This window comes from Scyliorhinus torazame, chromosome 15, assembly GCF_047496885.1.
Source record: "Scyliorhinus torazame isolate Kashiwa2021f chromosome 15, sScyTor2.1, whole genome shotgun sequence".
Taxonomy (NCBI): domain Eukaryota; kingdom Metazoa; phylum Chordata; class Chondrichthyes; order Carcharhiniformes; family Scyliorhinidae; genus Scyliorhinus; species Scyliorhinus torazame.
In genome coordinates, this window is record NC_092721.1 from 196521012 (window position 1) to 196537712 (window position 16701).

At 46.3% G+C, this 16701-nt stretch overlaps 1 protein-coding gene across 2 annotated transcripts in view; it reads left to right on the forward strand.

Annotated features, from left to right (window-relative positions):
- sts (steroid sulfatase (microsomal), isozyme S) overlaps positions 1-16701 on the forward strand; it is a 133293-nt gene that overhangs the window by 26592 nt on the left and 90000 nt on the right. For both annotated transcript variants that reach the window (XM_072477362.1, XM_072477363.1), the window contains exons 3-4: positions 6704-6825; positions 13265-13387. In XM_072477362.1, the coding sequence (XP_072333463.1) occupies positions 6704-6825; positions 13265-13387 (245 nt within the window). The remainder of the gene's footprint in view (positions 1-6703; positions 6826-13264; positions 13388-16701) is intronic.

Below are 16701 nucleotides of genomic sequence, written 5' to 3' on the forward strand. Positions count from 1 at the left end.
GGAGATAGCGGAAGGGCTTGCCATAATCTTTCAATCTTCCATGAATATGGGGGTGGGGAGGTGCCAGAGAATTGGAGAGCGGCAAATGCGACACCCATAATGAAGAAATGGTCCAAGGACAATCCAAATAATTATAGACCTGTAAGTTTAAAATCAGTGATGGGCATGATTTTGGAATTGATTTGATTTTTGATTTGATTTATTGTCACATGTACCGAAGTACTGTGACAAGGATTTTTCTGCGGCCGAGGGAATATACACAGTACGTACATAGTAGACAAAAGAATAATCAACAGAGAACATTGACAAATGGTACATCGATGAACAGTGATTGGTTACAGTGCGTAACAAGGAGCCAAACAAAGCAAATACATGAGGAAGAGCAGCACAGGGCGTCATGAATAGTATTCTTACAGGGAACAGATCAGTCCGAGGGGGAGTCGTTGAGGAGTCTTGTAACTGTGGGGAAGAAGCTGTTCCTATGTCTGGATGTGCGAGTCTTCAGACTTCTGTACCTCCTGCCTGATGGAAAGGTCTGGAAGAAGGCAATGCCTGGGTGGGAGGGGTCTCTGATAATGCTGTCTGCCTTCCTGCGGCAGCGGGAGGTGTATACAGAATCAATGTGGGGGTGGCAAGCTTGTGTGATACGTTGGGCTGAGTTCACCACAGTCTGCAGTTTCTTGCGATCTTGGACCGAGCAGTTCCCGTTTCAAGCTGTAACGCAGCTGGATAGGATGCTCTCTATCGCACATCTGTAGAAACAATGATCAGGGAAGAAAGTCAACAGGCACTCCGAGAGGTTCAAGTTTAAAGGGCAGCAGTGCAAAAGGGAGATCATTCTTGACTAACCTAATCTCAGACTAAAGGGACCATCCTTTAAAACAGAGATGAGGAGGAATTTCTTCAGCCAGAGGGTGGTGAATCTGTGGAACTCTTTGCCGCAGAAGGCTGTGGAGGCCAAATCACTGAGTGTCTTTAAGACAGATATAGATAGGTTCTTGATTAATAAGGGGATCAGGGGTTATGGGGATGAGGCAGGAGAATGGGGATGAGAAAAAATATCAGCCGTGATTGACTGGCGGAGCAGACTCGATGTGCCGAGTGGCCTAATTCTGCTACTATGTCTTATGGTCTTATGATTTTTTGAAGAAGTAATGCAGAAGTTTTATGAAGGGAATGGAATAGATGTTGTCTGCATAGAATTTAACAACTTATTAACAAAGTTCAGCATAAAAGGTTGGTTAACAAAATCAAGGTTCACAGAATAGGAAGGTTTATGTTAACTTGAATTTAAAAATTGGCTTAAGGACCGAATATGTGGGAAATGGTTATTTTTTTCAGACTGAAGGATGGTGGACAGTGATGTTTCCGAAGGTTTAGTGCGAGGACCACTGCTTTTTTGATCTATTGTCATGGGAGTGTCCCTTTAAGAAATGTCTTGTCTTCTCAAATGGCTGCAGTGATGTCACGGTGTGGGTGGAGCTGGGCTGTGGCACTGGTTTTTATTTTTGTTTCGAGCTGGGAGCTGGCTGTGGCTCTGAATTTTACTTTTGGTTTATAATGTTGGAAGCTGGATCCAGACAAAGAAGGTTTCTTTGGTCTCTCTCTCTCTCTCTGCGTGTTAAAAGGTGTTCAGATCACTGGATAATTTAAAAGTGATAACTGTTTTCTGGAAAGAATTCAAACCTACTGTTTTGGTAAAAAGTGTTTTCCTGGTTTAGTGGATGTTGTTATCAAATTGAAACAGTTGAAAGGGAAGTTATTAAGGGTTTCATATATATAGAGTACTGTAGCTGTGTGGGGTAGTTATGTTTGTAGTTGATAAAAATGCTTACTGTGTGTGTTTATAGAAATGTTAATTGAATTCGTAGAATAAACTTTGTTTTTGATTAAAAGTGCTTAAGGCCTCTGTTGACTAACACCTGAAAAGTGGGCCCTTATGCTCCTCATAACCAAAATCTATAAACACTTGTAGGTCAGGTGAACTCCATGATATACTTTGGTGTTCTCTAAACCCTGGCCCATAACACTATCTAAACGACTTGGATATTGGAATCAGGACTAAAATTTAAAAATTTGCCGCTGATACCAAACTTGGAAGAGTGGCACACAGCGAGGATGATGTCAGTCCACTGGCACCGGATATCAGGTGGAATTTTCTGGCCCCACCCACTGCCACAATCATCCGGTCCTGCCGAATGTCGATGGGCATTTGCTGGGCCACCAAATCTCCTGAGGGAGGTCCGCCACACCAGGGTCAGAAAATCCCAGCCATTAAGGGGCTAGCGGAATGGGTAGACAAGATGGAATTTAATACAGAGAAGTGTGAGATGATTCATTTTTGCAGAAGGGATAAGGAAAAACAATATAGACTTAATGCACAGTTCTAAAAGCTACGCAGAAACACAGGGACCACAGGATGTTTATCCTTAAAGATGGCAGGACGTATGTGGCACGTGGGTAGCAAAGCATATGGAGTCTTGAGCTTCATAATTAAGTGCAAAAGCAGGGAAGTTATGTGGAACATTTATAAAACTCTGGTTCGGCCACAACTAGAATATTACATCCAGATCTGGGCCAGGTTTCTCCCTTCTGGGAACTAAGTCCCTACGCCGGCGGAAAAACCGGCGCCAACCACTCCGGCACCAACAGCCCCCGAAAGTGTGGAATTCTCCGCATTTTCGGGGGCTACATGGACGACGGAGGGGTTGGCGCCGCTCCAGCCAGCGGCAAAGGAACGGTGCGAGTTCGCGCATGCACCGAAGGGCCGGCGTGATCTCGCACATGTGCGGAACTGCCGGCGTGATTCCGCGCATGCGCAGACCGGCCGGCGTATTTTGGCGCATTTGCGGGGGGTTCTCTTCTCCACGCCGGCCATGGCGGAGCCCTACAGGGGCCGGCGCAGAAGAAAGAAGTGCCCCCACAGAAAAAGCCCGCCCACAGATCGGTCAGCCCCGATCGCGGGCCAGGCCACCGTGGGGGCCCCCCCGCGGGGTATGATCCCTATCACGCCCCCTCCCACCCCGAGGACCGCCCACACATACTCACCTGCCAGGTCCCGCCAGTGCATGAGTTGAGTGATTCATGCCGGCGGGACTGACCAAAAATGGACAGCCACTCGGCCCATCGGGGCCTGGAGAATCGGTGGGGGGGCCGCTGCCCACGGTCCCCGACCGTTGTGGTGGGAAATCCCACCCCCGTCCAAAAAACGGAGCCGGAGAATACGGCAGCCACTGTCGGGGCGGGATTCGGCGGGGGGTCACCACACTAGGAAATATGTGAGGAGCCTGAGATGATACAGACCAGAATGGCTCCAGGGATAGGATATTTTCGATACATGGTTAGGTTGGAGAAGCTGGGATTGTACTTGGAGTAAATGAGATTGAGGGATGGGGGAGGGGATTTGATAGAGAAATACAAAATGATTACAGTCTTAGATAATGTAGAAAGCAAAAACTGTTCCCATTAGTTGATGGCACAAGGACGAGAGGACACATATAAGGTTGGGCGCAAGAGCTACAGAGGGGCTGTGGAAGAACATTTTCACGCTGCAAGTGGTAAGGATTTGTGATTCGCAGGGGAAGTAGAGACAATCAATTTCAAAAGGAAATTGGATCGGCACTTGAAGGAAATAAACTTGCGGGAGAATTGCACTGACAGAGAGCTGGCATTGACTTGATGGGTCGAATGGTCTCTTTCCGCTGTGTAAATGGCTCCTTGAGAATCGGGGATGGGCGCGAGACCAGAATTGGAGGAATCTGGCACCATGTTCATTTTTGTGTCATTGAAAAATGTTTTTATTAAGTTATCCTACAGTCATACTCTTCTGAAGCACCTACAAAAACATCAGATGGCGAAAGGCCACCTAGTCTATCTAGCCCGGCCCATACAATTGTGATTCCTTAGATTCGGGCACTTCCTACCCACAAAGAGCCATGTAATATGGGAGAAATGAAAATCTGGAAGATTACTGGAGACCCTCTCGGTGACCAAAATTAGTCCAGCAAACCTCATTGACCATAATTTATACTAAAGATAGATGCTCAGCAATGTGATGTCATCTCTGGCCTAGCCAGGAACCATGTCCAGCTCTCTTTATTTTAACCTTGGGTCAGCAGGAATCATAGAATTTACAGTGCAGAAGGAGGCCATTCGGCCCATCGAGTCTGCACCGGCTCTTTGAAAGAGCTCCCTACCCAAGGTCAACACCTCCACCCTATCCCCATAACCCAGTAACCCGACCCAACACTAAGGGCAATTTTGGACACTAAGGGCAATCTAGCATAGCCAATCCACCTAACCCGTACATCTTTGGACTCTGGGAGGAAACCGGAGCACCCGGAGGAAACCCACGCAGACACGGGGAGAACGTGCAGGCTCCGCACAGACAGTGAACCAAGCCGGGAATTGAACCTGGGACCCTGGAGCTGTGATGCAATTGTGCTATCCACAATGCTACCGTGCTGCCCCTCAGGAAGTCCAAGCCTTCTGAACAACACACAAACCGTTAGCTGATTGTCTGAAATTCACGGAAACCTAGCAAACCAAGCTGCAGAAAACTCCACATTTGTGTAGCTTCAGGTCATTAGGTTTGGCGTTCAAACTCTCACCCAGAATATCTCTCCAGGGTTTGGTAGCTGCAGGATGTCACAAGGAAGCCCAGAGTGTGCGCACATTGCTAAATCCACAAGTGATCAATGCAAAACACAAATGCCTCGACCTGCTTGTGGTAAGGGTACGAAAGGGCCTTAGCCGGAGTGATTGAGGTGCAAGAACTGAAACTTTCAGCTTTATTTTCACAGAGTCTGTTCATGCCTGTTATTAGTTGGACCAGTTGAAACTTGTTAACTCGTTTGCTTAATTGCAGATCCATTTGAGCCGGTTGTAAATATCTGTTTAACTGGTTATAAAATAGACGTGAGCTCTTTTAATTGGGTATTTTTTCTCATGTGCTATGGTGTAAATTAATACCCCATAAATTTGAACTGAAGAACAAGGGCTCACTTGTGACAAAAGAAAGGGCAGAACAGAGTGGAATTTAATCTGGAAAGGAATTAACCTGTGAGAAACTTTCATCTTGAGGTGCAGTGCAAAATGTTTTTTTCTCAAATTAATATTTCTCATGGTGACTCAGCATTGAAAGTAAAGTGTTTTGAACTAATGGGAATTAAAGTCAGAATGATCAATATTTACAAGATAGACACAGAGGGATGGTACATAGAACCTACCTGATGTGTGTTAAGTCCAATGTGAGATGATTATGAATTGTCGGGAGGTGGGTGGGTGGTGGGAGGGGGATGAAGAGTCTCTGGAGCATAGAATCTGAGGGGTCGTTGGCCACAATCAGATAATTAACTGGGCCAGGATTTTTCAGACAGCTGATTTGCCCATCTAACCAGCCAAAGAGTTGACAGGGAATGCCCTGCCCTGCCCGGGAACCATCTATGCTCCACGGGGCTTGAATTGCCTCAGTTTGAGACTTCTGCACCCATCTGAAGAGGACATCCCACCACAATCCAATTGGCCAGCAGCTCTGCAGTCTCAGCAGTGCCAGGTTTGAGCAGTGGCCACTGCTGGAATTACAGGCAGTCACCCAAGAACAGATGCTTATTGGTTGCCAAAGTTAAGATAATCATAGAATTTACAGTGCAGAAGGAGGCCACTCAGCCCATCGAGTCTGCACCGGCTCCTGGAAAGAGCACCCCACCCAAGGTCAACACCTCCACCCTATCCCCATAACCCAGCAACCCCACCCAACACTAAGGGCAATTTTGGACACTAAGGGCAATTTATCATGGCCAATCCACCGAACCTGCACATCTTTGGACTGTGGGAGGAAACTGGAGCACCCGGAGGAAACCCACGCACACACAGGGAGGATGTGCAGACTCCGCACAGACAGTGACCCAAGCCGGAATCGAACCTGGGACCCTGGAGCTGTGAAGCAATTGTGCTATCCACAATGCTACCGTGCTGCCTGGGATATTGTCACGGCGGGTGATAGGGTGGCCAAATTCAAGGGGCTGGGGGGGGGGGGGGGGGGAGATTATGGGGCCTTGTGGGGAGGGGTGCTTCCAGCGGACGCAAGGGACCCCCTTACCAAAGACTCGCCTGTGCAGTAAAAGCTGAAAAACTAACAATTGGCCACTTAAGAGCCTCAAGACAGAGGGATACGTAAATGGGGAGAAGTGGCTAACCAGAGACAGTAAAGGAAGACTGCACACAGAAATGTAGAGAACCAGATCGAAACTGAAACGGTACATCAGGGACGTTTATGATTTGGTCAAGTAAAGAAGAAAAAAGTACAGAGTGGCCAGTTCAGCCTCTGATTCACAAACACAAATTTTGATGTAGGACTGTTTTCACTCAAATTGTGCAATTCCAAATTGTGGCCAATGGCTCAGATAAAGAAAGGGAAGAAATACATTTCCAAAGTGAGTGGCATTTATACCAAAAATGGGAAATAACTTTAACGCACAATGATTTTGCGTTGTTGCCATGAAATATGTAAAGAACACTGCATTGCTACTGTCTTGCAAGATTTCGTTGGAACCTTCCAAGACATAGGACCACACAAGCCCACGAGATTGCTTTTTTTTTTGAGCATTCAGCATAAATCTGTAACATTCCTGTTGGGGTTTTATTTTTCACGTTTGTACTTTGCGAAACTTTTCTCCTCCATGCATATTGTTTCCTGTTGCAGGACACCCCATATAGACAGCCTGGCGAAGGATGGAGTAACGCTGACACAGCATATAGCTGCAGCTGCACTATGCACCCCGAGCAGGGCTGCTGTTCTGACGGGCAGATATCCGATCAGGTCAGGTAGGTACCTGTGCAACTAAAGGATTATCATGGAATACAGCACTGACCCAAAACTCTGAAGCGACAGCTGATCATGGCATGGCGAGGGCTGTGGGATCGGAAAATCTGAGCTCTTGGTGAATAACAGCACCAACAGTCTTTCTCCTTAATCAAAGAGATTTAAAGATTTGAGAAATATTGGGAGTAAATTGGGAACTTAAGGTGAAGGGAACCCTTAGGGGGCAATGACCACAATACGGTAGAATTTACCCTGCAGTTTGAGAGGACGAAGCTGGAATCCGATGTAACAGTATTATAATTAAATAAGGGTAACTACGAAGACATGAGGGAGGAGCTGGCCAGAGTTGATTGGAAGGGGAGACTAGCAGGGAAGACAGGCTAGGAGAATGAACAAAGAAGTAGCAGATTGAATACAATGTGGCAAACTGTGAGGTTATGTAGTTTGGTGGGAAGAATGGAGGCATGGACTATTTTCTAAATGGGAAAAGGCTCAGGAAATCAGAAGCATAAAAGGACTTAGGAGTCCCAGTTCAAGATTCTCTTAAAGTTAATTTGCAGGTTCAGCCGACAATTAGGAAGGCAAATGCAATGTTAGCATTCATGTCGAGAGGCCAAGAAGACAAGAGCAGGGATGTGCTTCTGAGGCTGTATAAGGCTCTGGCCAGACCCCATTTGGAGTATAGTGAGCAGGTCTGGGCCCCGTATCTAAGGGAGGATGTGCTGGCCTTGGAAAGGGTCCAGAGGAGGTTCACAAAAATGATCCCTGGAATGAAGAGCTTGTCATATGAAGAGCAGTTGAGGACTCTGAGTCTGTAATCATTGGAGTTTAGAAGGATGGCCGGTTGGGGAATCTTATTGAAACTTACAGGATACTGAGAGGCCCAGAAAGAGTGGACGTGGAGAGGATGTTTCTACTAGTAGGAAAAGCTAGACCTAGAGGGCACAGCCTCAGACTAAAGGGACGATCCTTTAAAACAGAGATGAAAAGGAATCTCTTCAGCAAGAGGGTGTTGAATCTGTGGGAGTCTTTGCTGCAAAAAGGCTGTGGAGGCCAAATCACCGAGCTTCTTTAACACCGAGATTGATTAATAATAGGATCAGGGGTTATGGGGAGAAGGCATTAGAATGGGGATGAGAAAAAAATCTGCCATGATTGAATGGCGGAGCCGCTTCAATGGGCCCAATAGCCTAATTCAGCTCCTATGTCTTATAACATCAGCTATTTGAGGAGAACTAAGGGAGAGAAAGAAAGATTAAATTTAAAGCGAGAAAAATGGACCCGGGAAAAGTTTTAAATCTCTACGAATAAATTACTACCTGTAATTAGTGAGAAAACTGCTGGAGACTATTTGCTACATAAAGCACACTGAAAAACTGGTTGTGGATGCCAGAGCTCCATTGCTCTTAAACTGTTTTAAACTTGTATTTATATAACGCCTTTTACATAATAAGTCATCCCAACGTGCTTCAGAACGGCATTATAAAACAAAATATATAATTTTTTTTCCAATCAAGGGGCAATTCAGCGTGGCCAATCCACCTACCCTGCACATATTTTTGGGTTGTGGGGTTGAGACCTGTGGTAGTCTGTGTAGAGGTATTAAGGTACCTGGTAATGTTGGAACACCATTGGTAGATATTGCATGTTTCTTTTTGGTCAAGCTGTATGGTAGCTCCGCCCTGCAAGGTGGGGTATAAGAGCCTGTGCCGCCCCAGCAGCCTTCTTTCTGTACCTGAGCTGCTGGGGGAAACATCTAGCTTATTAAAGCCTTCAGTTGGGCTACAACCTCGCTTTAGTGGTCATTGATCGTGCATCAAGACCCACACAGTCACGGGGCGAATGTGCAAACTCCACACGGACAGTGACCCGGAGGCGGGATCGGACTCGATCCTCGGCGCCCAGAGGCAGCAGTGCTAACCACTGCGCCCCCATACCGCCCCGATTATAAAACAAAATATGACACTTGAGTCACAGAAGGATATATTAGGGCAGGTGACCAAAAGCTTTGTGGAAGACATAGGCTTCAAGAAGTGTCTTAAAAGACAATATAGAGCTTGAAACGATTTTGTGAGAGAATACCAGAGCTTGTGGCTTCAGCAGCTGAAGGTCGGTGCACTACTTCTGGAGCAATTTAAAATTGAGGGTGTTCAAGGGATCAGGTGTGCATGTATCTTGGGGTTATGGGACAGGAGGAGGTGGGAAGAGGTGTGGCCATGGTGAGACTGGTAAACAAGGATGCAACTGAAGCATTGCCTAATTGGCAGCCAATTAAGGTCAGCGAGTACAGGGGTGATGGGTGGATAGAACTTTGGTCTCTCCTCAAACATGTATCGGCGCTGGCTCTCCATTTCGGTAACATCACCAGTCTCTGCCCCACCTCTTTCTGAAGCACTCATTCTGACCTGTGTCAATTCCAAACGTGATTGTTCCAATGCTGTGATGGCTGGTCTCCCATTCCCTGCAATGATCACTTTATCTCAAACTTTTCTACCTCTGTCCTATCTCACATCAGATCGCACTCGCCCTTGCCCATGTTTCCAACAGTTACTGCTGTTCCTCCAAAATCACCCAATGTCTCTGCTCATTTTTGTGATTTAAAAAAAAAAAAAATTCTTCGAGATGTAGGCGTCGATAGCATTTGCTGTCCACTCCTAATTGCTCTTGAACTGAGTGATTTGCCAGATCATTTCAGTGGGGCATTTAACATTGCTGTGGATCTGAGTCTCATGTAGGCCAGACCAGGTAAAGGCGGCAGATTTCCTTCCCTAAAGGACATTCGTGAAACAGATGGGTTTTTAACATCAATCGACAATGGTTTCATGGTCATCATTAGACTTTTAATTCCAGATTTGTTTTTTAAATTTAGAGTACCCAATTATTTTTTTGCAATTAAGGGGCAATTTAACGTGGCCAATCCACCTACCCTGCACATGTTTTTGGGTTGTGGGGGTGAGACCCACGCAGACACGGGGAGAATGTGCAAACTCCACGCGGACAGTGACCCGGGGCCGGGATCGAGCCCGGGTCCTCGGTGTTACAGATTTTTATTGGATTCCAATTTCTCCATCTGCTGTGGGATTTGAACCCAGCTCCCCCGAGAATTACCCAGGGTCTCTAGATTATTAGTTCAGTGACAATACCATTACACCAATGCCTCCCCTAAATATCTTTACAGTGTAACTCCATGGTTCGTATGTTTCAAGCCTTCTCTCGTCCTCCTACAATGCCCAACCCCCCCCCCCGCCAAGATTTTCAAGTCCCGTTAGTGGTGGGCATCGTCGCAGGCGGGCGGGCAGGACTCCTGGCCGCTCTCCAAATGTTTTCGTCCTGCCTCTGCCAGTGAATATCCAGTCCTACATTTGAGACATAGGCACAGGAGCAGAATTAGGCCACTCTGCCCACCGGGTCTGCTCTGCCATTCAATCATGGCTGATATTTTTCTCATCCCCATTCTCCTGCCTTCTCCCCATATCCCCTGATCCCCTTATTAATCAAGAACCTATCTATCTCTGTCTTAGGACCATAAGACATAGGAGCAGAATTAGGCAACTCGGCCCATCGAGTCTGCTCTGCCATTCAATCATGGCTGATATTTTCTCACCCCATTCTCCTGCCTTCTCCCCATAACCTCTGATCCCCTTATTAATCAAGAACCTATCTATCTCTGTCTTAAAGACACTCCGTGATTTGGCCTCCACAACCTTCTGCGGCAAAGATTCACCACCCTCTGGCCATCTCTGTTTTAAAGGATTGTCCCTTCAGTCTGAGATTGTGCCCTCTGGTTCTAGTTTTTCCTACTAGTAGAAACATCCTCTCCACGTCCACTCTATCCAGGCCTCGCAGTATCCTGTAAGTTTCAATAAGATCCCCCTCATCCTTCCTTACTTATACCTCGTGTCTTGAGATGCTTGTCTACATTAAGGATGTTATCCAGATGCAAATTACTGTTGGGAATTGTGCTGGGTTTATCGGTTATACAGTTGCTCCCTTCCATCCTTGTCACCAGTATAGCTGCCATGCCATGAATGCTCTGGGGTGATGGTATTGCAGGATTTGTGTTTGGTTCATTTGATTGCTTCACATTTACTTACCAGCTGACGTGTTTTGTGACCATTGCCCAGTAATGTAGTTTGATTGTCGATGATGGCTTGGAACACATCATGCTAAATGGGTCCAGGGATCTGCTTCATGTGCAGCTTTTGTGATTTTATTTTGCATCCGGCAGCTCAGTGCGAGGCAGCAATTAAGTCAGATGCTTGGACCAAAATCAAACCCAAGGATGTTTTGTATTGTCTGGCTAGCAGAAGACTGTTGTCGATGAATAGCAGTCAATCCAAATTCCACACCTGCATTCTGCCAGTAGTTCCCAAATAACAAGGCGAACCCTGACCAATGTTTATTCTCTCTCTCACTCTCACTCCTCCTTCCTCCCACCATGCTGAAGCCAAATGGTTGAGTTTAGCCAACTTAACACTGGCCAGAGGTTGAACATAGTTTTCATTGACTCAGCTACTTGCTGGAGACACGCGCTGAGCCACTGGGCAGTTCATCCTCAGTCCTGCCCGTAATCCCTTGCTCGCACTCTCCCTGAATTGGCAACTGCGTTCTGTTCAGCTGTTTTGAGAACTTGTCCGTCTATAATATACAATTTACTGTATTCATTTGTATTCACTGCCGTGAGTGAATGTTCTGAGCCATCAATTATCATTAGCCTTTACTGGGCTAGCAATTACCACCTTAGTCAGGTTCAGTCACTGGGCCGTTACTTTAAATGGAGCTTTTTATTTCTGTCCTATAATTATCATTAACAGCTGTTTTCTTTTTCTGAACACATATCATTTTCCAAGGAAACGGTATTTAATCTAAGCTCTGATAATGTGTAGCCATAGATGTTATTACCTCGAACCCATAATCTTCCGCACTCCTCCCAAAAAGAGAAACAGCAAAGAGTTGAATTTATAAAGCACCTTATTGTCACTCTCAAAGATCAAACCTGTAACCGGGTAGGTTTTGACTTTGTACAATAATGTAAAGCAGTTAAATGTGCCAGCACCTGCTGTGCAGGGGATCCTTCATCTGTAAGGAACTTGGGAATCACTGAAGTGAGCTTTTAATGAGTTGAACAGACCTTGGTTTAAGACTTCCGATGAACGCACCTTCAGTAATGCCATGCTGCACTCCAGCATTATCTTTTCAATCTCAAGGTGGGACTTGAAATTATAATGAAAAAATGGGTATCCCTTGGTTTAATGTGATTAATTAACTCTCTGATAAACGCACACCTCAGCAGATGAAAATAAAAAAAGGGATAAAACCATCAAGCTTCTTAAATACACTACTTAGCCAATCCATAATGTAGCAATCCCCTGAGGAGGGACAGGCAAATATTCTGGAACATGCCCCTCTGACCTCCGAACACAATTAGGCAATTCTCCAGCAGACTCTCACAACCTTAATTTTCCAAGGGCCCTGCAAACCTGTCCTCCAAATGGAAAAGACCTCCCCTGTCAGGAACCTTTCTGTCTACCCTTTGAAAGGCTGTGCAAGGACTTGGTGACCACCCTGTAGTGAAATAGCACTTGCAAGTCATCATTTGGATAGGGGACTTGGAAGCCTGTAACTGGTCCTGGGAAAGACTTGCAACCTTGTGACCTAAAATGGGACACATGGATGCACTTTAAAACTGTACATTGTGCGTTGCTTGATTTAATGTTCTTGTCATAAATCAGCATGACTTCCAATCTACTGTGAGCAATGGCTTGAAAGAAGCACTAAATTAAATTATTCAGTATGCACACATCCGTCAAGGGGCGGTGGCACAGTGATTAGCACTGCTGCCTCACAACGCCAGGGCCCTGGGTTCGATTCCTGTGGCACAAGTCGATAGCACTGTGGCTTCACAGCGCCAGGGTCCTAGGTTCGATTCCCCGCTGGGTCACTGTCTGTGCAGAGTCTGCACGTTCTGCCCGTATCTGCGTGGGTTTCCTCCGGGTGCTCCGGTTTCCTCCCACAGTCCAAAGACGTGTAGGTTAGGTGGACTGGCCGTCTAAATTGCTCTCTGTCCAAAAAAGGTTAGGAGGGGTTATTGGGTTATGGGGATAGGGTGGCAGTGAGGGCTTAAGTGGGTCGGTGCAGACTCGATGGGCCGATTGGCCTCCTTCTGCACTGTATGTTCTATGTTCTTTGGGTGACTGCCTGTGTGGAGTTTGCACGCTCTCCCCATGTCTGCTTGGGTTTCCTCCGGGTGCTCTGGCTTCTTCCCACGGACCATAGATGTGCAGGTTAGGTGGGGTTACGGGATAGAGTGGGGGAGTGGGCCTGGGCAGGGTGCTCTTTCGGAGGGGTGGTGCAGACCCGATGGGCCAAATGGCCTCCTTCTGCAATGTAGAGATTCTATGGATTAAAATTGATGGGAAAAGTCTGTTCTCTTCCTTTCAGGAATGACCAGCTTCAGAAGAATAGGCGTCTACATATTTGCTGCTGGGTCCGGTGGACTTCCCACAAATGAGACAACCTTTGTCAAGCTGTTGAAAGAGCAAGGCTATTCCACTGGCCTTATTGGTAAGAGATAGAAGCCATTGGTAACCATGCCTTCAACCATTCAGGCCCTAAACTGTGAACTGTCTCCTTTTTAAGATGAACCAGAAAGCCTACCTACTTAGATCATCTGCCCTAATATTACCTTTGTTTAGCTTGATAACCCTCTGTGAAGTTCCTTAGCATGTTAAAGACATAAGTGGAAGTTGGCATTGTTGATCGTGCTTTGTTGCTCTATGAAAATGTGTTTTGCTTGTCAAATATTACTTCGGAAGGAGAGCAAACAGAAAATATTGGAACGTTACAGTAGGATAATCAACATGAGTTCTAACTGGACAAAGAAAGAAAATCAGAATTATCCGCCACATTGGACGATGTCAGGATGCCCCAAGGTGCTTCGCAGCCATTGAAGTCATTTGTTGAAGTGTGGTTGCTGTTGTAATGTCGGAAGCGTAGGAACCAGTTTGCGCACAACAAGCTCTCACAAAACTCAATGATGATCTGCTTTTAGTGATGTTGGTTTTGAGAGATAAATATTGGACGGGACAGCAAGGAGAGCTCCATTGTTGTCTGCAAAATAGTGCCAGAGCTAATCTTTTGCAGCCACCCGAGAGAGTGAACTGGGCCTCCGCTTAACATCTCATCCAAGAGAAAGTACCTGCAACAATACCGCGCGCTCTCAGTGCCGTAGTGGGAGTGTCCACCTAGGTTTTGTGCTCGTGTCTCGGGTGGGACTTGATCCCATTTGTTTCTGACTCTGAGGTGAAGGTGTTACCAACTGAACCAGGGTTACCACTCTTTGCTTTGACCCAGCTGCCTGTCCGGTAAAGGGGGAAGGCTAATCCAGCCTGCTGGCTGTTTACGGAGCCATAGGGTGGATCCACTTCTTAAACTGAGCGATATGCAAAGGTGGGTAAATGGATTTGAAGTTGACGATCATCCGACTCCACATTTGAATGGTAGAGCAGGCTCAAGAGGTCACATGGCCTGCTCTTATTTCTTAAATGCTAGTGGGTGAAGAACTGAGCCTGTGATTGCATTTTAATTGGTAGAAACAACGTTAAACCCTGACTCCCACATTGTGAATGAGCAAGATATTTAAAACTTCAGCATAATAAAGGTGAGCGTTTTCCTGTGTGTCTAGCCATTACCTTGTCACCAGGTTGCCAATTCCCATGTTTCTGAGCTACCAATTCCCAATCAGTCAGCAGTGGTGACAACTCCTCCTTTTCCTGGATTCCATTCCCATTCTCACCGCCCTGTGTTCAGCACTAATTGACACGTTGGAGCAAGGACACCAGTGTGGTAGCAGGGGGGAGGTCAACTGAAAAAAGGTTAATTGCCGTCTCAATGGGAGAAGGGATACTTCCGAGGTACATTGTGCAGTCAAGGAAGAGGGAGCTTGACGATGTAAACTACATTGGAACAATAGTTAGGTATTCAATTAGGTAATAGCTGGCCTGCATCTCAACTCCATTTATCTGCCCTTGTAATCCCTTAGTAACCTTGTCTGACAGAAATATATTATCCCCACACTTACAGCCTTTTTGTGACCGAGTTTCAAATGATACTAACGTTTATAATAACATGTCAAAGTAAAGTTACCATAGTCCCAGATGACCATCAGCTGCTTTCCCCTTTGAGGTTACCACACTTCAGGCGAGGGTCAAGGTTGAAAAAGCAGGGCTCTCATTAACAACCTCAGCCGGTACAGGAATTGAACCCACGTTGTTGGGAACATGGGCCAGTCTTTCTGTAATAGGTCAGTGCATGTTAACATTCTTGCTGCTGACTGGTCAGTTGTGAAGAATGGTCAGTGATATGTTTTTTGAGTAAGGGTAGCCAGACGTCACTGATGAGAAGTATGGGGGATTGTGTGGTGTTGGTAGAAGTCCTTCGCTTCCCTGATGCTTCGTGTGTGCCAGTATGGGATGGATGAGAAAGGTTTAGAGTTGGACCATGAAGACAACATTCAGCCTCTTGGATGTTGGTTCCACATCGGACAGACCACAATGTGTACTCGGGTCAGTGAACATTGAAGTTCAGAAGCTCTACTCCATCGTTCAAAATCCACAAAGTCAAGAATCTCACAATAAACCAGTAAATTACAGCTTACCATGCAATTGCGGGCTCGTATGCATTGGGGAAACAGGCTGCAGCCTCCACACTCGACTTGAGGAACATTAAACCTGCTTCAAACACAGCAAATGGAAAGTCAGCTATCACCAAACATGCTCAACTTAATAACCCACCCCTACCAATGGTCCAACTCCAGACTTATTTCACTCCTCATGCTAACGTACACAAGACGTGACAGGGAGGCCATGGCGATCTATAAACACCGCACAGGTCCCCAAGACACCGACCTTCTCATCAGTGGCATCTGGCTACCCTCAAGAAATACGTCACCGTCCATTCTGCACAGCCGCCCAATCAGCAGCAAGAATATTAACATGTATTGACCTATGGCAGATACAGTAGCCTGCCCAATCAGCAGTGAGATCCCGCCCATATTCTCATCCTCCCTGTTAGAACCCGCACGGGACCTACGAGATTGGTGTCATGATATGCAGACACACACATAATGATATACAGACAAGCAGCTAATGGACACAGAGAACAGGACATGACCAATAAGCAGGCAGGACACTCAGGGGTGGGATCTGACTATAAAAGACACGAGGCACTCACACTCCACCTCTTTCCACTGATGAACATCTAGAGAGTCAGTCAAGGGTGTTGTTACAATCTCACACCTCCACCACATGGCTAAGAGCTAGTCTGGTTCAGTCAGACAGAGTAACCACACTTAGGTTAGCAGAGAGTCGAACTCACAGAGAACTGTGCTATTAGTTCAGTAAACCTGATTGAACTAACTTCAAGGTCTGGAGTATCTTTCTGATCTAAGCTGCAGCCAGTGTTAGACCAGTGTACCTAACACAGTTGGAACAATCAGTCTCCCCGTGAGTCTCGCCGAACACGAGCTCCCCTGCCAAGGGGACAGGGTGCCCTAGATTGCTCATGGTTAAGATCTGTATAAAGTCGGCCAGGTATGGAACCGACAGAGCGGACCCGGCTGGGATCTGATGAATATTGTAAATATAATTGCTTTGCAGTAAACCAGGTTTCCTTTTTACGAACTTGGTTCGGATTCATTGCTGGCCAACTAAACACCCCTTTTACTGTCCTTCGTGTAAAGATGTGCCTTCTGATATCACCCCTGAACAGATTAGCTCCAACTTTAAGGCTATGCCCCCTTTAGTCTGAACTCTTCCACTGGAGGGGTGCTGATTTACACCCATGGGACGTTTAAGCTGTGAAATTCATCAGTGAGTCCC